The sequence below is a fragment of the Mycotypha africana genome (assembly GCF_025528875.1).
Source record: "Mycotypha africana strain NRRL 2978 chromosome Unknown BDF20scaffold_6, whole genome shotgun sequence".
NCBI lineage: Eukaryota > Fungi > Mucoromycota > Mucoromycetes > Mucorales > Mycotyphaceae > Mycotypha > Mycotypha africana.
Genome location: NW_026515730.1, coordinates 672,075 through 695,179, shown reverse-complemented (window position 1 = coordinate 695,179; position 23,105 = coordinate 672,075). Strand labels below are relative to the sequence as shown.

The following is a 23,105-nucleotide window of genomic DNA, read 5'->3' as shown; positions in this document are numbered from 1 at the left end:
GCTTGTAACTGAAGGCTACGTTTTTGGTTGGTCTTTTTTTTTTCTCAAATCAAAAAAGGGACTCTGTGTGCGGAGAGAAATTATAGCACTATTGAGTCTTTTGCTTCTTATCGACGAGCCAATAACCCAAAAATAGATTGTTAAGCAATGCGTGGTATAACACCCAAAATATAGTAGGCAAGAGCGAGCTGAACATCATGCGGAATGAACAATAAGGTCCATGTTTTCTCACAGAGCAACAAACATCTAACGCAGAAGTGAAAGAGGATCTGAGATCGGGTAAGAAACATCGTGGGCATAACCTTAAAATTTTCGCTTATCCCTTTCTGCGATCATCGTTATTGGCGCGTTTGTTAAATTCAGTATCCCACGGGCTAAGAGATAAAGGAAAAATAATAAAAAAAAAAATTTAAAGAAACACTTCTCTATATTTTCTTAACTGAGGAATACTTAGGCGTGTTGTAACCTTTTTATTTTACTGAAAAGAGGGAAAAAATGGCCAACAGCAATAAAGTCATCGACCCTAGCAGTCTTGCCAACCTCTCTGAGGTCGTCACTAAACACCTTCATTTTGATTGGACCATTTCATTCACTGAAAAGAAAATCCACGGTCATGTCACATTGGACATGGTGACTTTGGTTCCTCGTGTAGCTCAAATTGTTTTGGATTCAAGCTATTTGGATATTAAGGGTGTTCAATTGAACGGACAGCCTTTGGAAGTAAGCGTCTCAGCAATTGTTGAAAAGGATGAGAGTTTAAAATTCTTTCATTTTGCTTATTCCCATCCCTTCCATAGTACACTGTCGCTGATCGTCACCCTAGCCTTGGTTCTGCTTTGACCATCACTCTTCCTGAAACAGTTGAGGAAGGCACAAAACTTCAAGTAAAGATTGAATATAGTACCACTGAGAAATGCACAGCTGTTCAATATTTGGAACCTGAGTAAGTTTTAACGCGATATGTTCCTGAATTTTATTCCTTGAAACAGCGTGCTTACGAGTTTTTATCGTTTACAGACAAACAGTTGGTAAAAAGCATCCATATTTGTTCTCCCAATGTCAAGCTGTAATGTATCAATATGACCTGTCACTTCCAAAAGAGAAATCATACCCGTTAAAGAAGTTCTAATTATTAATCTTCGTGTTCGTTATTCAGATCCACGCCCGTGCTTTGGCTCCTCTTCAAGATTCTCCGTCTGTCAAGGTAACTTATTCCGCTTCCGTCACTTCTCCTTTGCCTGTTGTTATGTCAGCACTTTTATCCGGTACATCAGAAGATAATAATGATGGTACAAAGACTTACCACTTTAAACAAAATACGACCATTCCCTCATATTTGATTGCTATTGCCGCTGGTAACTTGGCCGGTCGTGAGATTGGTCCTCGTTCCACCGTTTGGTGTGAGCCCGAGGTTGTTGAGCAAGCTGCCTGGGAATTTGAGGTAAGGATTTTTAGTGTAGTAGACATAAGGATTTGATATTGAAACTTCTCGACTGGACGAATAGGATACAGAAAAGTTCATTGCTACTGGTGAAAGTCTTTTGACTCCTTATGAATGGGGTCGCTATGATCTTCTCGTCTTACCACCTTCTTTCCCTTACGGTGGTATGGAGGTGAGTAATATAAATGCCCTTCTATATTACTTTGTTACAGAGTTTATTGATAATTTCTGTTTTGCTCTTTTTGCGTAGAATCCTTGTTTGACATTTGTCACACCAACATTACTGGCAGGTAAAATAAAAAGAAGCAAAACAAATAGACGTATGCGGAAAAGGTATCTTTTTGATTAAACTGAAAGAATAACTCTTATAGGCGACAAGAGTGCTGTTGATGTCGTTGCTCATGAAATTGCTCATAGTTGGATGGGTAACTTAGTTACCACATCCAATTGGGAGCACTTTTGGTTAAATGAAGGCTGGACTGTATTCATCGAACGTAAAATTGCTTGTAAGTGTCTTTGTACCTCGTTGCTCTATCTTAATGTAGATAAAGGTAATGAAGGTTGCTAATTTCAATCAAACATTTCATTTTAGCTCGTCTCCATGGTGAACCTGAAAGACAATTCAGCGCTATTATTGGTTGGAAGGCATTGAAAGAAAGTGTTGAACTCTTTGGTGAAAACTCACCCGCCACTGTATTGAAGCCTGATTTAAGCAGCGGCATTGATCCTGATGACTATTTCAGTTCTATTCCTTACGAAAAGGGTTTCAATTTACTGTATCATATTGAAAAAACCGTGGGTGGTCCACAAGTCTTTGAGCCTTATATGAAGGCTCATGTGGAGCGTTTTGCTAATAAGTCAATTACTACAGATCAATGGTTAGCTCATCTTCATGAATATATGGAAAAACATCACGGTCAAGAAGTTGTTGATAAGTTGAAGCAGATTGATTGGGACCGTTGGATTTCTGGTCCTGGTATGCCACCTGTAGATCCCAAATTTGATACCAGCTTGGCTGATGCTTGTTATAATTTGGCTGCACGTTGGGACCAAGCTCGTCAATCAGATGACTTGTCAGGATTCTCATCTAAGGATGTCGAAAGCTTTACATCTACGCAAAAGAGTAAGTACTCATGTTCTTGCAATCTATATTCGGCGCCGCGTGTACTAATACCATTGACAATTTCCACCAGTCGTCTTTTTGGAACGTTTGACAGATTGTGAGCCCCTCCCTCATCATTTGCTTGAAAAGATGGATCAACTTTATGAAATGACACCTATCCGTAATGCTGATATTCGTTTCCGCTGGCAACAACTCTGTGTCATGGCCAGCTATGAAAAGATTTATCCTCATGTCGTTGAATTTATCACAGAACAGGGCCGCATGAAGTTTGTGCGTCCTTTGTATCGCTATCTTTACAATGCTAAGAATGGCGCTTCTTTGGCTCAAGAAACATTCTTAAAACACAAAAACTTTTACCATCCCATCGCTGCTACACTCATCGCCAAGGATATCAATTTGAAGCAATAATTCTTTTGTTTGACAAACGTTTCAAGATAGGAAATATAATCTGCTGGTCATTATATTCTGAATAAAAACTTACATAATAATAACATATATCTCTGGAAGTTTACTTGTCGTTTGTAAAGGAGAATGGAATGCAAATAGATTTTACAAATCCTTCACTTGGAAAACCATACCTTGATCTTTCGTCAAGCGATCGATCAGGATTTGGCCAAATGCTGTGGCGGGAGTCAAGATGCCACCTTTATTGCCCGGCAATTGATGTAAGCTCTTGACTATACATAACGCGGATTCAGCTACCATACGGCACGTGTCACCATAACCAGGGTCACGGAAGCCTGAGAACGAAAGCGCAAGAATGGTTAGCGGTTTTATGTTATACATTACCCTTTTTCCTAGGAGCAGTCTATTTACCTTTGACAATGGCTCGAATGCGCTTAGCCTCATCGTACGGCTCGCTCTCTGACACGCCTACAAATTGCATTTCAAAACCTCCTTTCGCTCTCTGTTCAGCAGTGGGTCCATCTCCCGAGCCAGGTAACCAATGCATCAGCTTCCTGAAGAACGACGGTGTATATCTTGCCATAGCTGTCAATAATGGAAAGATGGTACATACCGCCGAGGTGAGGAGCAGGGCAACTAAAAAGTGAGGAACGCTTGTTCGTTCCTGATAGGTAAAAAGAGGCCCGTAACTTTGACCGCGATCTGTCCAAATAGACCAGCTACGACGCACGACTTTTTCATTGATAGCGGACATGATGAAGAACGTCTGCCATTGATGCCCAAAATCATGGTCTCGTTGCAATTTGGGAATGAGGGTTCCTTTGTCTACGCCACGACGGGTGGCTAGACTATAAGGATCATTCATATTTTCCTTCGTTCCATCATTGTGCAGTTGTTGTTGTTGTTGTTGTTGGTATATAATTTCCATCATGGACTGGATAGTGCCTCCAGAGAAGCCACCTTTCAACTTTGTCACGGACATTTTAAGAGAAGCCAAATCCAAATGATGGTGAGTGTGCATGTATTGCGACACCATATAGGCGCCTAAATCACTAGGAACGGAGTCAAATCCGCAGCTAGGAACAATCATCACTTGGTTGTCTTTGGCTTGTTGGTCATATTTATCAATAATTGTTTTTATCCATGGCGACTCCCCTGTAATATCAACGTAATGCGTTTTTTGACGAAGACAGGCTTCGACAAGGGGGGTGCCGTAGAGTGTGAAAGGGCCGACTGTACTGATGACAACACGTGTTTGCGAAAGAACAGCATCGAGGCTGTCTGGTTGGTTCGTATTGGCGATGATCAGATCAAGATCCTGTGGTTGCATTTGTAATACAAATTAATATTTTTGGTTGTTTCTTTGCTCACCATCAGTTATTACACGTAATCAGAAAATCAACACTTTGCGCCTTACTTTCAACGATGAATCTAATTCAATTAACCGATCTCGCACCTTTTCAAGTTTGCCAAGATTCCGACCAGCAAGTGCCCAAGAAAAGTTCTAAATGTTTTCATCATCATACGGTTAGCAGTGAATTTTCCTTCCTTGTTTCATTTATTGACCATATAATCGTTAGTTTCTCTTCCGTTACATTTTGTTTATGAACCTCGACTAAATACTCTGCTGTGAGTTGGCCTGTGAATCCAGTAGCGCCAAACAGCACTGGTTCACGATGTAAGGACATTAGTAATCGATGAGTTTAAAGTTGATGAATGCAACTAAAGGAGAACAAGTGTCCTATTGTATACCAATATCATATTTTCGTTGATCGTAATCACTCATTATTCTTGATTGATAAGATTCCTCGAAAGCGGGAAAAATAGTAAAAAACCAAAAAAAATAAAAAAAAAAATAAAAAAATAGAAAGATAAAGTGCTTGTGTTCCACATGTATGCAATTCAATGTCTGGTTTAAGGTTTCACAAAACTGGGTCTATTGTCCTTTTTACATAATGCACAGCCTTACAAGTAAGTTGGAAGTTGCATAATGCAAATGAAAGGTCTTTCCCCGCCGCCCACGCACCCCTTTATATCTTTCTTGCTGCATATAGCATCATCGATCACTGAGTTTAATGAAGATCTTTTTGTTTTTGTAGTATATAAACTGCGAGATTGGATGACTTCAATTGTACAGCTATTTCCTCACTGTGATAACCAAGACCGTTTGTTTAACCCATTTCATTCCATTAAACGCGAAACCTCACAGCAACGGCAAGGTTGTACTCAAAAAACTGCTACGACATCAACCGGAAAAAAGGCGTTTTTTGTAGAGCAATCAAAGATACAAAGATACACATATGTCAGCTACTGCCTTTCTACCCTATTGTTTGGCAATAGTGAAAGGTTCCATCAGCCATCCTCAATTGTTTATACCATTTGATGCTTACTCAAACTTCTTCTTTTGGATTGGCTTCATCATGACTTTTATCTGTATATTTGGAATTGGCCCGTTGTTAAGTGATACCATTGAACATATACGTGAGCTAGATTAGTACACATAAATGATCACAATAAATTTATTTTACGAGCACTTCTTTGGATGGCTTAAATTTCATTTGGAGGGTATGTAATTGTTGCTGCTATCTGTAGTAGTCACTAAAGGTTCACTACTGTTGATAGAGTTGTTGGTATCGTACAGTGTAAGATGGTTGCTACTGTCTCCATATTCCGAGGGGTATTTCTGTTGGAATTGATGCTGTTGTGTACTCAATGACATGTGGTCCGTATCGTTTTCACTGTTGTGATTCAAATAGTCGTCGTAGTTGTTATGCATGGTGGTATCTTTTGGTATACCGTGGTGAGGCTGTAGTAGGGCAATATCAGATTCATGTCTTCTGCCTCCATTGCTATGGTGGACCATGCCTAATTCTTCGTCACACTTTTTAATATGCGCCACTCGGGTCAAGTAAGGATCTCTGCAGCCGTCTGTGGCGAGACTAGGGTAATATTGGCGATAAGCAAAGTATGCGCAAAAAGTGCCTAATAAAGCACCAATAGTGACATCTTGCCAATGATGACGATAATCCTCAGTACGAGATATAGCTACTAATAGTGCTCCAATGATAGGAAAAGCAAAGATGAAGCCTTTATACGTGTGCTAATAATTAAAAAAAGTACTTTAAGATTTCAGTGTATCCTACAAGAGTTAGGATAAACCGTATATGGTTGACACTTACACCTTTTTCATCAAACATTTTCATTTTGCCGGCAATATAAAATGCTAAATAACCCAAGCCAGAGAAAGAGACTATACAAGATGGTTAGTGTCACACTCTATATATATCGTTGTTTCTTTATTCTAATTACATGATGAGTGTCCACTCGGGAAACTCTTGAACCCGTCAATCATAACGCTGGAATGAATGTCCGTTGTACATATATCCACACTCAATAGTCCGAACTGGGGATCTACAGCGGTTGGTGGTGGTTTACAACGTGATAGCATATCTGGTCGAGGTCTACCGGCTGTGATTTTAATGATATCCGTTAGCATAATAGTCATAGATAAACCCAAGCATAGGCCTACGTCAAAAGAATTCGTTGTATTAGTATAAAACAAACAGGAAAGATGCATTCAACTTTTCTTTTTTACCAAGAATTCCACTATGAAAATCGTGGAGACTCCTCTTATAGCCTATGCCACTGAGTGAGATAGCCCCTATAATGACAGCAGGTATCAAGAGGCAAATGATCTAATTAAATTATTAGAGATGAATGAGGGATTATGACGGAAATTTTAGTGAAAAGATAACGATATTTTACCACTAATAACCACACAGGAACGGTTTCTTTCTCTGTATGGGGAAACATGATAGTTTTATCTTCTATTGAAAACATTCTGTGAAATGGCGTAATCTTGTCGATGGCGAAAAAGACAGCTGTCATAATGACGACCAGTAACCAGTCGTATACATAAGAGATAGTCAACCTTCGTTTAAAAGGATCATTGAGTACTTTAAACATGATGACGTGAGAGTAGGTAGAAGAGCTTTGTCTGCTCAACCGTTATAAAGAAAAAAAAATAGAAAGGAAAAGCTTATTTTTCTTATTTTTCAGGGGAAAGAATACTTTAAAAAAAAAGAGTTATCCCAAACACAGTGCATGATTCTATTTTTAGTAACAATGGCTAAAGATGGCCCAACAATCGAAACTAGTGCTTGAGGTCAAATTTCATACAAGCAGTAATGCTGAAAGCAGAGACTTTGCAGCAAGCAATTTTATACTCAGTAAAGTGGTGGAAATAGCGATTTGATTTTAATTTTTCGTTTCGTGTCAACGAGTCCACATATTGAATGCTTGCTTACTTATCTCCCATCTTGTCACAACAACTCATATTGCCTTTTAATCCAAACTCTCAACATATCTTAAAAGTAACCTCTCTACTACTATCTCAACAAAGCTTATGTATTCGTTTACATTTTGTTATTTGTAATGCAGAATACATACCATCAATATTCTATATTGTATTTACAGATATCTCCCTTAGAACCTCATCCTTGCGTGATCCTTCGGTTTGCATTGATCAAAATCGGTAATTGTTGGTTTACAAAAGAGCTTTCTACATCCTCATCATCATCAGAGGTTGGTACGATCAGCATGCAAGGAAGACAACAGCCAAAACAGCAAAGTAACAAACTCTAAAATAAAGAGAAAAATGAGTCGTTCCGAACATAATAAGTTGTCATTCATATCCACACCTATCATTCATACAAGAGTGCAAAGGCCTACTTACAAGTACAATGAAGACAGGGATGAACACTAGGCTTAGCCTAACCTTGAAGGTATCGTCTAATTTGACGATTACCAGACCCAACATAGTAAAGCTCAAAGCAAAAATAAATCCATAGACCACACAAACAATTGTCATTATTAATTTTGCTTGTTGCTGCTGTGGCTGCGGTTGTTGTGAATTTGCTCTGGGTAGGATCACAAATCGCTTATACTGTTTCCATACTAAAAAAGTGTAATACAAGCCCAAACAGTAAGTTGGAATAAAGACTATGGCCCATGACACCGCTGTTGTATTGTAAGAATGTCGGTGAGTCAATTGCAGCATTATACATGTCAATTGTAGAATACATGCTAGTTTGAAACGTTTACTCGTTCCTTTGGCATTGCTGAAGAAATGAAGGATGGCGCTCAGTAGTTCGTAAACATAATAAGGCAAAAATAGTGTCCATGGGCTCCAACGTGTATATGTATCTAGCTGAAGCACGATAAAGAGTTGGAATGCAATAAAGAGACAAGTATTAACGCAGGGTAAATATTGGTTGCGAAACCGTTGTATCATTTGTTGTTTATCTCTTAATTTCCATTGTTTCCTTCGACGGTGACTACCCAGCAATGTCGTTCCTTCTTCTTCATCCTCATCCGTATTATTATTGTCCATCATACTCTGATCATTTTCGTCTGATAGTTTCCAACGATGCTGTTGTTCGGTGGAAGTGTTTGAATTATAATGTCGTATACGATAAATGGTCGCCCACAGTACCACTGAATCAATCAACCACATCGGTAGAAAGACAATGGTCCACGACCAATGTACTGTGCGGTCTATTTTGATGCACAAGAGAATAATCCAGATCAATAAAGATAACAATATGATGGATATGAGACAAAAAAATGAGAGTAGTGTCGATTCTATTCCTGGATCAGCAAAATAAAATGCACTGCTTCCCATGGCGTCTACCATCTTCAACCCTAAGTTACCGTAGCGATCATAAATACGTCGCTTCTGCGTATCGGAAAGAATCTACGCTGTTCGAAACAGTTGTTTATAATTGATAAGCATGAATGCTTATACAACCATCTTTTGTCTCCGTCTGTATTTTGCAATATACCTCGTACGCTTGGTTTACTTCTCTAAACTATTGACAACCCAAACATAATTGTTTAAGCCCTTGATTGTTAAAGTCATCAACATGATTTATGAACCAAGTCCTCACCCTATCTTCACAATTTGGATTTTTATCAGGATGGTAGCGTAAAGCTAGTTTTCTATAAGCCTTATTGAAGTTTTGTGAATGACACATATTAGCAATTCATATAACAAGGGTTCATGAAATTGATTTGAAGGCTAGACCTTCGAAATAATGATACCTTTTTAATTTCATCGGGTGATGCTTTTTTAGTCAAACCTAATACGCTGTATAAATTGACAAGATCATCTTCCATTATGTAAGGTATATAAGTGAAAGGAACGTTCTTTTCAAAGAAAAAGAAGTGAAAAAAAAAGTGTTATAGAAAAAAAATAGAATAAAATAAAGGTTATGCAATAATTTTCCTTTTTTGTCCTTTTGATTGGCTCTTTTTGCATTCATAACAATAACGATGCATGTAGATATCCTGTATGACTGACACAAATATCAACAAGCAATTCGGCCATGTTAAAAACAAAACTATAGTTGTTTAAAAGTTTAATTGGATTAAAGCAGTGTTTTTGCTCATTTTTTAAAAGTCAAATGTATAGGACTGATATCTAATGGATCAACCGGGTGCTGCAAGGCTATTATGATCGGCATCTCGTTTTATATTTCGTTTTATGTTTTGACATATTCAATCATATGACAGATCTATTGTGAGAGCATACTTGTATATACATAGGATGATTGAACCTCGAAGCAGATTGTCTGTCTAGCTTAGGATATTTGTTCATTGTTGCTGCTGCTGCTGCATCTGTTCTTGTTCTTCTTTTTCGTAGTCTGGCTCGCTTTCAGGTTTTGCAGCAGGATCAATACCTATCGACTTCATTTTGACTGCAATCTCAAACAAATAATCGTAACATTCTGCCATTGTCTTTGCTTTTTCCCAAGTTTCTATATGTTTGAATTGAAAATGTAAATGACGATAGGATGAGGTAAAGCCCCAAATGTTTAGCAAATAGTGAGCTTTACGAAACTAACCTCCCCAAACATAAACGCCATGACGACGTACAAGCACAGCATTTGTATCAGGGTATTCCTTTATAGCCTACCATCCATGTTGTTATAAAAAATAATGTGAGTTGTTAGATCATGCCTCTCTTCATAGGTTTAATAGTACACCCGGAAAGCGTTACATTAGCCATTCTATCTGTCAAGTCTTCTTCCTCCGGTGTATTTTCAATGATCGGCACAACCAACGTGTGATAATACTTCAAATTCTGTTTTGTAGAACCGATACGAATTCCTTTAATCATTTCTTGGTGAGATATTTTAAATGCTTTTCCTGGATATAAAAGGGTCGCCATAACAGCATGTTGGGAATGTGTGTGAATGCAAGCACCAGCGCCTCTCAAGGTGTAGGCGTTGTAAAATAAGGGCGTACAAGCGGAAGGCTTGAAAGTTAAAGGTGACCGCAGAAGTGTACGACCCTGTAGGGTCATAACGAAGAGATGATGGGGTTCCATACGTTCTTTTTGGACACCAGAGGGTGCAATGTATACCTGATTTCTAATTCATTAGTAGTGAAGCGTCAGTGAGAAAGGGAAAAAGAGATGTTCATCATCAGCATCAATAAGAGGAGCTCTTGCTTACCCATTTCGAATACTAATGCCTCCACCCGTACCTGTCACCCAGCCTAATTGGTAGAAGAGTCGACATAATTCAGGTATCAAATTGGCTGGGTGATAAGGATCATTGCTAGTGCAAAGTTCTGCAATGTCAGATACTGAATCGGATTTGGACAAAGTCATTGTATTCAAGCAGACTATAAAGCTACAGAAATATGGACGAACGAAGATGAAGGAAAAATGAATGAAAAAAAGATGGATGACAAAATAAATGAATAAATCTGATGTGAGTTTGATTCAACCCAGAATTCAGGGCGAGAAACAGAGACTACCTCAAAATTTTCCCCGCCTTAGTTGGGAAAAAAGGGTACAGCTTTTTTTTCTTTTAAAATTGCATGGCTGATGACGACATCAACCAATGAACGCCCACCGTAACTTTTTAAATTTCACGATATTGACTTTTGCTCCTTTTTTTTTTTTTTTACTTCACTACCAACATTTACATAATAGAGAAAAGAGAGGCACATTTAACTGCACTTATCAAATACCTGCTAAAAGATATCAATAACCACCCTTCTCTAATCTGGTTTTTTTCCCCGCTTCAAGAATTTGACCGTGTCCCTTTTTTCTTTTTCTTTGTCTCTCTCTTTTTCTACTCAATGGCCGATAACGTTTGTCATTCCATTCTGAGAACCGCCACACAGCAAATTATCCAAAGTGCAGGATTCGAAGGCGCCAATAATCAATCTATTGACACGCTCACGGAAGTCTTTGAAAAATATATTGAATTACTAGGCTCTACTGTAACAGCTTACGCAAACTTAAATGACAGAACGACAGGCACTGCAAGAGATGTGTCTGAAACATTAGAGGAGCTGAATATTGATGCGAAAGGGTTGAGAGAATGGACGGAGAAAGATGGTAAAGCACTCAGTCCATCTTGGTCAGCACAATCGGATCCTGGTCGATTATTACAAGGTAAATAAAAATACATAGATTTGTAACAAAACACACAGAACCTCTTTCAGCTGGAAACGAGTAGTCCTAGTTTTATGGATGAACAAAGTTAATAATATATATTATGTTTTTACTTCTTTCTTTTTTTATAATAGGCGTGATTAATGGTGGTAAACCAACGTTTGAGGATATCCTTGAGTATCAATTTGGCGATGTTTCGGAATTTGAGCTTTTGTCGCCTACATTATGCCCAGATGCAGACTTATCAACAGCCACAGCCACAACAGATGATATCGAAGAGGATACAGAAGAGTCACCTGCAACGCCTTCCAATAGTGCGAGAAAGCATTTACCAGACTATGTTCCAGCTTATTTCCCGTCTTTCCCTGCTGAAATGAAAGACGAAGATGCAGATGAAGCAGCAGCTAATATGTTAAAGCAACAGCAGTTGGAAGCCGAGAAACAAAAACAACTGCAGCAGAAACAGCAACAATTACAATCTTCCGCATTACCTTTACCTAATGTCGTAAAGAAAAGGAAGAAACCGATTGATAATCCATTTACCCATCTTATACCATACGAGGATTCCAGTTTAGCTTTAGAAAGTACTGAAGTGGATACTGTGAAAAGCACTGCTTTAAGCAATGAGCAGTCAGGTGCACAACAGCCATCACCCGTTTCGCATTTATCACAAGCGCAACAACAAAAGCCTTTGTTCTTATTACTCAAACAATCCACAAAACGCAATGACACAGCGGATGCAGAAGAGGAGAACAGTACGGATGTCATGCATCACAACAGTAAACGAAGAAAGTCGAAGCATTCAACTACGACACGATCTTTAGCACATGCATTACAACATTTGACAAAGTCTGATTACCAGCTAGGCGAAGGACTTATGGTAACAGAGGAGGGTAGAAGGGTGTGTAGCGAACAATACAATCAGTTGTTACAGAAACAGGTGGAAAATTCAGCAGCACCTGGCAATCATATGTTTTACCATGAAGATCGCATGCTGGATGATATTGTCCAATGTATCGCTCCTCCGATCGCTGTTTCAAAGTTGATGGCCCCCAACTTATTAACGGATGTGGCTATTGTTTCGAGTGGCAGCAGTAGCAATAACAACCTTTCCTCGATGCCCGGGACACCAACGACTTCCACTCAAACGAGCGGTATGTTGGTCTCCTCCAGAGCAGGATCACCAGAGACAGCACACCATAAACCGAGTAAATATCAATCCAACAGTATGTTGGCTGCTTTGGCCAAAGGTGCGAGCGTGAAGAAGAATTACAATAAGAAGTTTGGAAAAACCGGTTTGGCAATCAGTAAACACAGCGTGGATATTAATGCAAAGAAAGTAGGCGAGAGTAAATATCTGATGAAGAAGAGGAAAATGCTCGCAGAGAAGCAGGCCGCTTTGGAACGTCAGAGACTTTTAGAGGAAAGGTTGAAAGAAAATCCTAATGCCGACGTTGCGACACTTACAGCAGAGATTGAACGGGAACAACAGTTACAACAACTACAGCGACAACGACAACAGCAGCAGCAACAGCAGCAACAGCAAGAGGATCATCCTCTACACAAGATACCAACATCGCCACCCAACAATATCACGGTAGACCATTCATATTCTTATAATCCAGGCCCACAACGAAAACTATCCTTCTCCGTAGAGCAAGAACGACGCGGTTCGAATGAGTCGTCCTCGTCTGTGGGAAGCTCACCTCTTCCACAAGCACCCAATGAAGCTGCCGCGTCAACCGCTAAAACAGGGCCTATTTCTTTGTCGTCTTATCTGGCCAATTCGACTACGCCTTCCACATCATCTACTGTCGTCGTAGAAAAGAAAAAGAAACAAAAAAAAACACCTAGTTTAACATTAAATTTATCACAAAATAAGCACCGTTTGTCGAACGGAGACAACTCAGCAGCAGCATCGCCAACAGGTAACACACCACGCATTCGATTCAAATTAAAACCTCCTGAACAACAAACACCTACATTGGAAAGCCCTGATAATGCAAAGCCTATCTCTAATGGTGGCGCGATGAAGCCTACCACGACAGCACCATCCGACTCAACAAAACCAGTGAGTGCTGGACAACTGAATACCTCACGCCCCTATTCTACATCATTCTCGTCACCCTCGTCACTCGTTAATGCTGATACCGTGAGTGAACCCGTACCCACAACAACCGTCATGAATAAAAATCATCATACTACCTCTTCCCCTACTCCTACAGCGAGTATCAAGATGAACAAACACAATAACCATCCTATGCATTTTACGATACCAAATACTACTACTACTTCTTCCTCCTCTCCTTCTTTTAATGACTATTCCGCATACCCATCAACAGCAGCAACAGCAACAGGAAATGAAGAAATCAATTGTATTTGTGAAAACCCATCAGTGGATTATGGTACTTTTATGATTGCTTGCGACCAATGTAGTACTTGGTTTCATGGTAGTTGTATTGGTATAGCAGAAACGGATCCGATTGAAGAATGGTATTGTAAAAGATGCCGAAGGGGAGGACGTCCATGAAGCCTCAACCACGTATGATTTCTTTTTTTTTTTTTTTTTTCTATTCATACAATAAAGCAGTACAGTTGTTTGTTTAAAAAAAGATCGCCTTTATTTTTATACCTGGTATCATTTTACAAATATCTGACTAAAGACTGACTATGGGCTTGTGTGCAAAACGAAAATGGTAGGATTATTCTACTCCCGCTAAAAAAATCGTGTCGATAGTCGCCCCACGCCGACCGTAAGAGCTTTTCTTTTTTGGATTCTGCAGCTCTCCGCTCCGGTCGTGCAAAAAGAATAAAACACATGTGGCGAGTTCAGTCAATTTAAGGTTTTTTAGCAACACTTTTTTTTTTTGCCTCGTTGTCTAGGCAACAATACAACAATCAATCCTAAAGAAAGTTGATCGTTGGCGCATACGAGTCATTGCATATATTTTGTAGCTGCATTCGTGTGGTGCAAATGGCAACATGCTACTGTTCGTTATGCATGAGCAATTGCAGAAATAAAGAAACCCATCGTTGCTGCAGGTAAGCTGCTTGGATAGAACGACGTCATCAGAATTTACGTAATAAATGGGACTCGTATTAAATTTATAGTAGTAGGATGATCAATCTAACCTATCACTACCAAAAAAGAACAAACAAACAAAACAACTCCTACTCAGCACGCTATGAATGACGTTTGAAGTTTATAAATCAATGACACATCAACGCTCAACTACCTACACGTAGACTACGACATTAAACATAATGACCTACTCCTTAATAAATCATGTAAACTACTACTGTTCAACCTTTTACAACGGTCCTTCATCTAAAAAGAAGGGCTATATCCTTAAAAGGTTATATGTTCGGAATAAAGTAAAACCAATTCTCTCTCTCGGTGTGTGTGTGTACAAGTTGATCATATGCCAACCTACCTCATTAGGAGTTTGGCAGCGTCATCGGTCAGTCGGAAGAGGTTTAAACGTAAGAACTTCCTTGGCTACAAAAAAGAACAAGGTAAGGAACACGATACAGACATCTGTCAGAAGAAGAAAAGAGGGTCTGTATAACGTTGTAGCAAATTAAATATAGAAAAGGCTAAAAATATCATATGTGAAATCTTTCTTTTTTTTGAGCAAAAAAAAAAAAAAAAAAACGGGCGAAACCCATAAAGAAAAAAGTATCCTTTTTTTTTTTCTTCTACTTTTTTTTTCTTTGGTTTTTTGCAGTTTCTTTTCCATTACTCAACATATTTTATATTTGTTATTTCTTTTTTATTTTGAAGCTAAAAGAGTAGCATCTTTATGGTGATGAAGCTATTCAAGAAAAAGTCCAAAACACCGCCCGGTAATGGGATGGAAAAGAAAGATGAAGTTATTTACAGCATGACACCTCGCCATGGACATGCGCAAGATGTATTTGATGAAAACGGCATTCGACAAGTAGCAGGTTGCTTACCTATAGACCCCATCAATAAAAGATTCTTGCTCGTCTCGTCGTCGAGTGATCCTACAGTGTGGGTTATTGTAAAGTCTTTAACAAATGCAAAACTGAGCCTTTGGAACAGCGAAGAACCGAAAAGAATAGTATTTAACTTTTCTATTTTTTTTAAATAGCCTAAAGGCGGTTGGGAAAAGGATGAAACACAAAAACAAGCTGCGATGAGAGAAACATGGGAAGAAGCAGGTGTGAAAGGCATCATTACTAGACACATTGGTGTCTTTGCAGAGAAGACCAGAGGAGGCGTAAAAGCGCATCATTGGATTTATGAGATGGAAATCAAGGAAGTTTGTAAAAAGTTTCCTGAGCAAAAAAAGCGTGAACGACGTTGGGTAAGAAAGAACCATAGTATTTTGTTTCATTTTCGATATCTTCCTAGGAGCATTTGTTTGTGCTAATATGGTGTCATTTCTACAGTTTACATATGACGAGGCTATGCTTGTTGTAAAAGCACATTATATCCATGATGCTTTGAGTATGTCTAGTCTAAGTCCACTAGCTCATACTGACGGAGACGAGTCTGGGGAAAAGAAAAAAAAGAAAAAGAAGAAAGACAAGGAGAAGAAAGCAAAGGCAGAAGGAGAGGACAATGATGACGACAACAATAACAACGACGTAGACGAGGACGGAGAAAAAAAGAAGAAAAAGAAAAAGAAAAATAAGGATAAGGAGAATGCTGAAAATGAAGAAGACGGAGAGGACGATGATAACGAATTAACAGCAGAAGAAAAGAAAGATAAAAAGGAAAAGGAAAAGAAAAAGAAAAAGAAGAAGAACAAGAATAAGGATGATGAAGATGACTATGTGTCGGAGGAGGAAGACGTCAAGGAAGTAATAGAAAATGAGTTAAACAGCGATGGTAAGATTGTCAAGGGAAACGCAGTGACAGAAGTGACTCCATCGTTAGAGAAACTGAATATTGGCGGCGTTGACAAACCCGGATTATCAGATGAAAGATATCAGCCTATGCCTTCAAATCGTTATCAGCAACAGGCGATACAACAACAACAACCACAGCAGCATTCGAGTCCTCCTCTCTCAAAGCCCACACAGCAGGGCCAAATCGGTCCCCCTAACCGATATCCTCAACAAGTTCCTCCTAATTATCATCCTCAAACACAACAGCTACAACAGCAACATCGCCCACCTCGTCCAAACATGTACCAACAACATCCTTCTGCAATCGCGTATAATCAACAACCCAACATGCACCCATCACGTCCACCACAACAACAACATCCCTCATATCAAACGCCACCTACACAATGGCAACAATATCCTCCGCAACAACATCAGCAATTTCGTCCTATGAACGGGTCACCCCATCTCCGCCCCCTGGGTCAGCAACCGCAGGTTCAACATCCAGGCATCCCTCAGCAACATCATCCTGGTATGACCAATGGAGCAGCGGCTAGAGGAGGTCAACCACCACATATCATCACTAATCCTCATCAACAGCAACCAAAACAGCCAACCGATAGAGGAAAAATTTTGATGGAAATTGGAAAGGATAGTAGTGGTTTAATCCCTCAAAGAAACTAAACTTCTCTCTACAGCAGCCTCAGTAATGAATTTGTGTCTGCGCGTCTGTGGTAAATATATATACACATTATCAAGCTGATGCACGTCTCATCTATTGGTTTACTGTCTTTTTTTTTCACATACAAATACATACATCCTAGTTCGCTGTTTCATCACCTAAACCTGTACTATCCTCTCCAAATACATACACGGAGAGAGAGACGCAAAAACACTTAATTCCGAATTCCCTTATCCCTTCCCTACCCGCACTACCAGTCTATATATATCTATATATATATATATACATATATATACGCGTATATAGCACATATAGTCTAAGCGATTTTGGAATAAAGTATTCACAGTATCTGATTGTTCAGACAGCTTTTTTGTTTACAAAGATTTAGCTCTATATTTCTAAAAGACAAGAAAGAAACATCTATTGAAATCAGCCCAAGGTCGATTTGGCAATGTATGATAAAGAAAACCATGGTTGTGGCTGGGAGAAGGTTTTTAACAAAATTCAAGAGAGCATGATAGCGTGCTATCTGTACAATATCGCACCTAGAACTACCTCCTTCGTGCGGACTCCAACATTAAAAGAGGTTCATCCATGGTGACTGCTTGGGAAATCCCACGAAAAAGAAAAATACACAGTATAAATATCCATCCATTGCCCCTCTCTGTCAATCTCCACATTTACTCATCTGGCATCATGGGCTATCATCCTTTTAAAGGACAGAATACACTTACGTCAAAAAAACGAGACAATAATATTACAGATAACGATACAGCTTCAGAATTTGCTGATGCTCTTTCCCCTTCTGATATGGACATGAATAGAGACTTCAACAATATCGAAGAAGACCTTGATGATAATAATGAATCTATCAGAGTTCACTTGAAACAGCCACAAGTAATAGTGCATGATAACAGTTCCGATGAAGATCAGGATGATGAATCAAATGATAAAGATATTGTTTATGGAAATGCAGAAGAGAACCGTGCTGCTCTCAACGAAAGTTATGTCGATGATACGAAAAAGAACCAGCAGCAGCAGCAGCAGCAGGGGAAGCAACAGCAACAAGACGAGATAGAGGAGGAGTGGCAGATGGATGCTGCTACTAAGAAATATCATGATATGTATAATTCAGAGATAAAGCACACCATTTCTTGGTTCACCGACAGAGCAGGGAAAGATCAACGAACCTCACATGAAAGGCTTTTAGATTGCCTACAAAAGGATGACAACGAACTATTCAAATATCTGTATGATTTAGAAACTTCTCCGTTTACTAAGAAACAAATGTTATACAATGAAATTGTCAAATATTTCGAAAACCAAGGTATTCGCTATAGACGAGTAGGGTCTGTTCGATCTCATATCGATACATTTTTCTTGGACAATTATAACGCGGTCTTAAAGTCCTACAAAGATTATTGTAAATTATGCGAACAAAGCAAGGATTCGAAAAAGATAGACACGAGAAAGCGAACGTTCAATGAATATATGAAGAAAAGATGCCCTGATTTCTATTTAATTCTAGATCTAACAGGTGACAGCAAGCGCGTCCACACACCAAACTCTTCAACGCTAGTATCAAATAATAAAACAAGAACATCAGCACCACTTCATCCTGTAGTAGCCATCGATACCCTCGAATCACATAATGCTACCGGAGCGAGCAAATCGTTCAAAACAAGAGAAGACCAACAGCAACAGCGACGAGTACGCTCGCAATCTCCATTACAGCAACAGCAGCAGTATAATCCTTTTGATAATAACTCTACCTTAACGGAGGATAACAACGATATCAGACGACAAAGTTTGCATGAACGACAATTGGCTTTAAAGGAGCGCGAATTAGCCTATAAAGAACGTAAATTAGCTTTTCGGGAATGTGAAGACAGCAGAAGACATAAGAGAGCAAAAACAAGAAGACTCGAACTACAAAACTTGGAAATGGAGCATCGCTTGCTGACTGCATCACGCCAATAATACCCCCATTCAAATACTGCTATATTACCCAACGCTGTTTACTCTTTTCTTCAAACAACCAATTGTTGGAATTACCCTTGTGAATGTTTTCTGTATATCTCTATGTTATCCACCTCATTAAATTATGCTATAGCAGAGGTAATATATTCTTGCTTTGATAAAAGAAAAACTTTCTACCGGAACGCACGGTATCATTTAATAAATAACATATATTGTAACACACAACCTAAGGAACACGTAGTGGCAATTCTTACGGAACAACATCAATAATGAACTATTGGCGAACCTCCCACTATGTTCGTGGTCGTTACGAGAACTCTTGTTGCTATTCAGAGTTTGTTCAAGGATGGCTATACCTTATTGTAGCTCTATTAACGTTTTTTAAATGATTGAAAGAATATTCAAAGTGAAGCGTCTTCAACCGTGATAAGTCTGACTATCAACAGTATCGTCAGCTGATAATGAAGCTATTTCGGCTGTCATTGCTGGTAAACAAAGAATATGTTAAAGAGTGAAGTGTTCGAATGTTGTGCTAAAACGTTTAACAAGGAAAAAGACGCTGCGGCTCAGAGATAAAAAAATCTGCTGACGTTGGAAAGAAGGACATACTTTAAAGATAAAAGGGTGACATACCTTGATAGAATGATGGCGTTGTATCTAGCAGCTTTACGCATTTTAAATTCATGCTATGCTAACTTTGCTCTCCATGGCTAAACTAATTTAACTGATCGTGATATACAATAAATCAAGGATAACGCATAACTGCGATGAAAGAAAACGGACCTTGAACTACGTCATTTATGAAAGCACTTTATATTATAAGGTACACAATCCTGCAGATTTTTGATCTTCCTATTTTTTTCTTTTGTCATTATAACCTTTATAAGCTCTTATGTCCATCAATTATAATATACAGAATTAGTGCTGAAAATGACAAAGGACACCCTTAAGTCTATAATTCAGCAAAAACAAGTTTCAGATCTTGCGGAAGAAAGGAAGAATCAGAATGGCTGGCTCTTCGAATCCAGACTTGGGTTTTTTTATTAACTTCAAATTGAACCAATGGATTATGTGAACAGGTATGGAATAAGGTAAGTGACCAGGCTTTCATACAAATTGAATGAAAATACTTTTTTCATTTAAAACATACCGACTTCATCATAGTTCCATATACTGAAGATCGTACATGAGAACGGGGTTAAGCTTGGTTGGAGCTGTATTGACATTTTAGATATGTTTACCTGAATACCTACAATACCTAAGAGTGAATGGCATATTAAACAGACTTGACGAACTGTAGCTTTGCAGAAAGGCTTTGATTCAGAACTGCTTGCTCTCATTCCGAATACCGTTCGACACCATCGCAGACAAGAATCAGTTTGAAGAAATAGACATGCAAACCAGGCATTTTGATCCATTGCTGTCGTCCATGTTGGCAGATACAACGAGGAAGGTTGTATTACGATGGCCGAACAAGGAGGACACGAGGACCATTGACATTCGTCCGTACGTTATTGCGTTTGACCTTTTATTCTGGCATTGATGTTACCAAACACATTCATCAACAATCGACACCTCAACCTTTTTCTTTCTCTGCGAGTCTCCATATCACACAATTATTCCAGATGATTAACAATACTGCCTCCAAGTATCGTGGCTGCAGCATTCAATATTGATAAAATTCATCTGTCGAATACATTTTTATGACTGCAAGTACATGAACTACGTCTTGCATTTCTTCTCTTTGTCAGTTTTCCATCTGAAATATGTGGACCTTGATTGGATTGAAAATAGTTTTGCAATTTTACTTTTCTGTCATGTGCTTGATTACTCTAGCTGCTACTCTTAGACCGTTTTTTAGTCTACTAAGCGCTAGACGCTCACCAGAATTAAAACGAGGCGCGTAGCGCCTATATATACACTGCTTTACGGTAAGACCCATGTTTTTTCTTTTTCAAGATATAAAGTCATAGTATCATCATTGACCAATGCTAAAGTTCACAAGCTCATAACCTAGATTGCAACTTGGAATTGCTTTCCTAAAAAATGTAAACTACCTTACAAAAAATTGAATGGCCACCAAAAAAGTTGTAGGAGCAAAAGAATATCTTTAATTCATAAAAAAAAAAAACTTGAATCCTTTCAAAAATTAATGATGTTCGATATGACTGATCTTTCAAGCAAAATCCTCCTTCAGCATGTATTTTCGTACGATAAAAATTACACTTACTAATCAGTATTTATGTATATAGTTTGCAAAGAGTTGTAATAACAGTCAGCACAAAATGAAAGCAGTGTAGCTACACGAAGGATGGTATGATCAGTTCGCCGGTGCCTTAAAGATGCCTTACCTTCGTTAATGGTTTACCAATGAACTAATTCTTCGCTCCTGTTTTTTTTTTTGTTTTACTATAGAAAAAAATTCAGGCTTGTCGGTTGAATCGTAATACCGAGAAGCGGGTTCATTGTTACAAATTTCCTATACGTCTCAAACAAGCGTCAGCGCACACCTACGAAACGTGTGATGTGAAAGGAAAGAACGAAAGTATAGCATCTTTCTCCATCCTTGTCGTTCATGCAACCGAGTACTGCAGATCAGGCAAGCAAATGAAAAAGAAAAGTTGATTATACAGCCTTAACTAAGCAATTATGAGCCTGAGTTTACGGTTTGAGGAAAGGGTTTGACCGTTGGACACAGGGAAAATTAGATCTTTAAATGCATGTGTAATCCATTCATCAGCAAAGTGGCTTTAGAAGATATGAAAAGTCACAATGTGGTACAACCAAATAGATATTGTTCTAACCTCTACTTGAAACTCCCCCTAAACTTTTTAAACGTATGGCTTAAAGTCTTTCCTCAAAGAAAGCTTCTATGACTTAGTATATATCTATGTGAAAACTATCTTTGTGTTTAAAGCTGCATAAACTTGAATGAGATCACTCGTAAGACACTTGTACAACATGTGATACGGTTTGTAGGACGGTGGTTCTCTGACAGTTGCTGTTCATTTGGATGTGCTGAATATTTGCAGCTTTGTACTTGAGGTGGTTAATATAACAAGAATTTACGCACTTTTACTTTTTCAATAAGCATACGAACAAGGGACACAAGACTCTTTTGCTGACATATGGTTTGATTTTCGTTCTCAGCGTATATAATGTACGCAGAAGTAGGGCCGTATTGACACGCATTAAACTGTGCGTACTTGCACAATAATTTGTTTTTGATTTATCATCTGCATGTTCTAAAAAATATCTTGGCAATAAATTTTGGACGATTTTCTGTTTCATCTGCCCCTGTTTTTGCGTTTACTGTTACAAGCCTGGATGTGAGTTGTACTTCCTATATCAAAAAAGGTAAGATTGTAGCGCGATTCAAAAGCTTGGACCACCCTATTCCTTTCTACTGAAGAAAAAGACTCACTCTTAATCGTGGAGAAATAGCCTACAGTTCTATCCTTTATCTACTGTTTCCTAATCTCTGATTTCTAAAACGAGCATCATTTCTAAAATAACAAAAATCTAATGCGAGCTTATTATTCGTGTATCAGAAGCAAAAGAAAAAAATAAGGACAGCCGCAGTTTATCTGACTTAAATTCAATCCCGAAATATCCCAAAAGACCATTTCTTATACAGTCTTTATTGTGAAGATCGGGACTTTTCATTAACAATTTTGACTATTTTATGGGCTATTTTCAAATCAATTTTGTAATTTGTTTTAGATAAATTTTAAAAATATTTGGACATTTTACCAGACTAGTTTAAAATACTCATTACCTTTTCAAGCACGTAATCTACTATCAAGGCAAACATCGTAATCTGTCTCTTTTAGTTTTGCAGCTACAATTATCAACATTGCTGATTCCGATGATCGTACTAGAACAGATGATGTAGCTACTCAGTACAGTAATTAGAAACACTCGTTAAAGTTACCAATTTGAACGATGACGTCGATATAGCGGAGGTGGCGATGAACAACGATTTAGCAAATCGAAGAGGTGCGCAACAATAGAAAGCATTGAACAGCGAAGCATCAGTTAGCGTACATTGAGATATTGGTTTCATTAACTTTTCAATCCAAAGAGAACAATATCTCTGCGAAAACTTACGGGAAGTACGGCACTGAACAGATTAAGTGATATTTGT

General features: G+C 38.5%; 9 protein-coding genes across 9 annotated transcripts; 5 read left to right on the top strand and 4 right to left on the bottom strand.

Moving 5' to 3' along the window:
- The first annotated feature begins 420 nt into the window (after positions 1-420).
- On the top strand, positions 421-3,050 carry BDF20DRAFT_873751 (peptidase family M1-domain-containing protein). Its single transcript, XM_053081229.1, has 9 exons — positions 421-720; positions 798-943; positions 1,018-1,066; positions 1,157-1,441; positions 1,506-1,613; positions 1,692-1,731; positions 1,813-1,947; positions 2,034-2,564; positions 2,635-3,050. Exons 1-9 carry the CDS (start codon positions 496-498, stop codon positions 2,970-2,972), a joined length of 1,857 nt encoding a protein of 618 aa, XP_052935532.1. The 5' UTR covers positions 421-495; the 3' UTR covers positions 2,973-3,050.
- Positions 3,051-4,857, bottom strand: BDF20DRAFT_988242 (saccharopine dehydrogenase). The gene is made up of 4 exons (XM_053085264.1): positions 4,496-4,857; positions 4,387-4,473; positions 3,381-4,287; positions 3,051-3,304 (listed from the first exon to the last, which is right to left on the bottom strand). The coding sequence occupies exons 1-4, from the start codon at positions 4,655-4,657 to the stop codon at positions 3,114-3,116; spliced, it is 1,347 nt and encodes a 448-aa protein (XP_052935531.1). The 5' UTR covers positions 4,658-4,857; the 3' UTR covers positions 3,051-3,113.
- Positions 4,858-5,478: 621 nt separating this feature from the next.
- BDF20DRAFT_553635 (phosphatidic acid phosphatase type 2/haloperoxidase) lies at positions 5,479-7,251 on the bottom strand. The gene is made up of 5 exons (XM_053075736.1): positions 6,735-7,251; positions 6,565-6,664; positions 6,279-6,494; positions 6,149-6,219; positions 5,479-6,069 (listed from the first exon to the last, which is right to left on the bottom strand). The coding sequence occupies exons 1-5, from the start codon at positions 6,933-6,935 to the stop codon at positions 5,524-5,526; spliced, it is 1,134 nt and encodes a 377-aa protein (XP_052935530.1). The 5' UTR covers positions 6,936-7,251; the 3' UTR covers positions 5,479-5,523.
- On the bottom strand, positions 7,246-8,940 carry BDF20DRAFT_873744 (uncharacterized protein). The gene is made up of 5 exons (XM_053081228.1): positions 8,815-8,940; positions 7,897-8,731; positions 7,686-7,789; positions 7,459-7,599; positions 7,246-7,342 (listed from the first exon to the last, which is right to left on the bottom strand). Exons 2-3 carry the CDS (start codon positions 8,662-8,664, stop codon positions 7,742-7,744), a joined length of 816 nt encoding a protein of 271 aa, XP_052935529.1. The 5' UTR covers positions 8,665-8,731; positions 8,815-8,940; the 3' UTR covers positions 7,246-7,342; positions 7,459-7,599; positions 7,686-7,741.
- A 256-nt stretch (positions 8,941-9,196) lies between these two features.
- Positions 9,197-10,768, bottom strand: BDF20DRAFT_873726 (methylthioribulose-1-phosphate dehydratase). The gene is made up of 4 exons (XM_053081227.1): positions 10,487-10,768; positions 10,030-10,402; positions 9,875-9,941; positions 9,197-9,787 (listed from the first exon to the last, which is right to left on the bottom strand). The coding sequence occupies exons 1-4, from the start codon at positions 10,642-10,644 to the stop codon at positions 9,624-9,626; spliced, it is 762 nt and encodes a 253-aa protein (XP_052935528.1). The 5' UTR covers positions 10,645-10,768; the 3' UTR covers positions 9,197-9,623.
- A 183-nt stretch (positions 10,769-10,951) lies between these two features.
- Positions 10,952-14,009, top strand: BDF20DRAFT_873723 (uncharacterized protein). Its single transcript, XM_053081226.1, has 2 exons — positions 10,952-11,439; positions 11,574-14,009. The coding sequence occupies exons 1-2, from the start codon at positions 11,121-11,123 to the stop codon at positions 13,967-13,969; spliced, it is 2,715 nt and encodes a 904-aa protein (XP_052935527.1). The 5' UTR covers positions 10,952-11,120; the 3' UTR covers positions 13,970-14,009.
- A 1,284-nt stretch (positions 14,010-15,293) lies between these two features.
- BDF20DRAFT_821423 (NUDIX hydrolase domain-like protein) lies at positions 15,294-15,836 on the top strand (the record flags this gene model as incomplete). Its single annotated transcript, XM_053077615.1, has 2 exons — positions 15,294-15,464; positions 15,555-15,836. The coding sequence occupies 2 exons, from the start codon at positions 15,294-15,296 to the stop codon at positions 15,834-15,836; spliced, it is 453 nt and encodes a 150-aa protein (XP_052935526.1).
- Positions 15,721-17,321, top strand: BDF20DRAFT_552642 (uncharacterized protein). The gene is made up of 2 exons (XM_053075733.1): positions 15,721-17,030; positions 17,121-17,321. Exon 1 carries the CDS (start codon positions 15,838-15,840, stop codon positions 16,978-16,980), a length of 1,143 nt encoding a protein of 380 aa, XP_052935525.1. The 5' UTR covers positions 15,721-15,837; the 3' UTR covers positions 16,981-17,030; positions 17,121-17,321.
- A 353-nt stretch (positions 17,322-17,674) lies between these two features.
- On the top strand, positions 17,675-18,958 carry BDF20DRAFT_913589 (uncharacterized protein; the record flags this gene model as incomplete). Its single annotated transcript, XM_053084091.1, has 1 exon — positions 17,675-18,958. One exon carries the CDS (start codon positions 17,675-17,677, stop codon positions 18,956-18,958), a length of 1,284 nt encoding a protein of 427 aa, XP_052935524.1.
- Between the last annotated feature and the right edge of the window lie 4,147 nt (positions 18,959-23,105).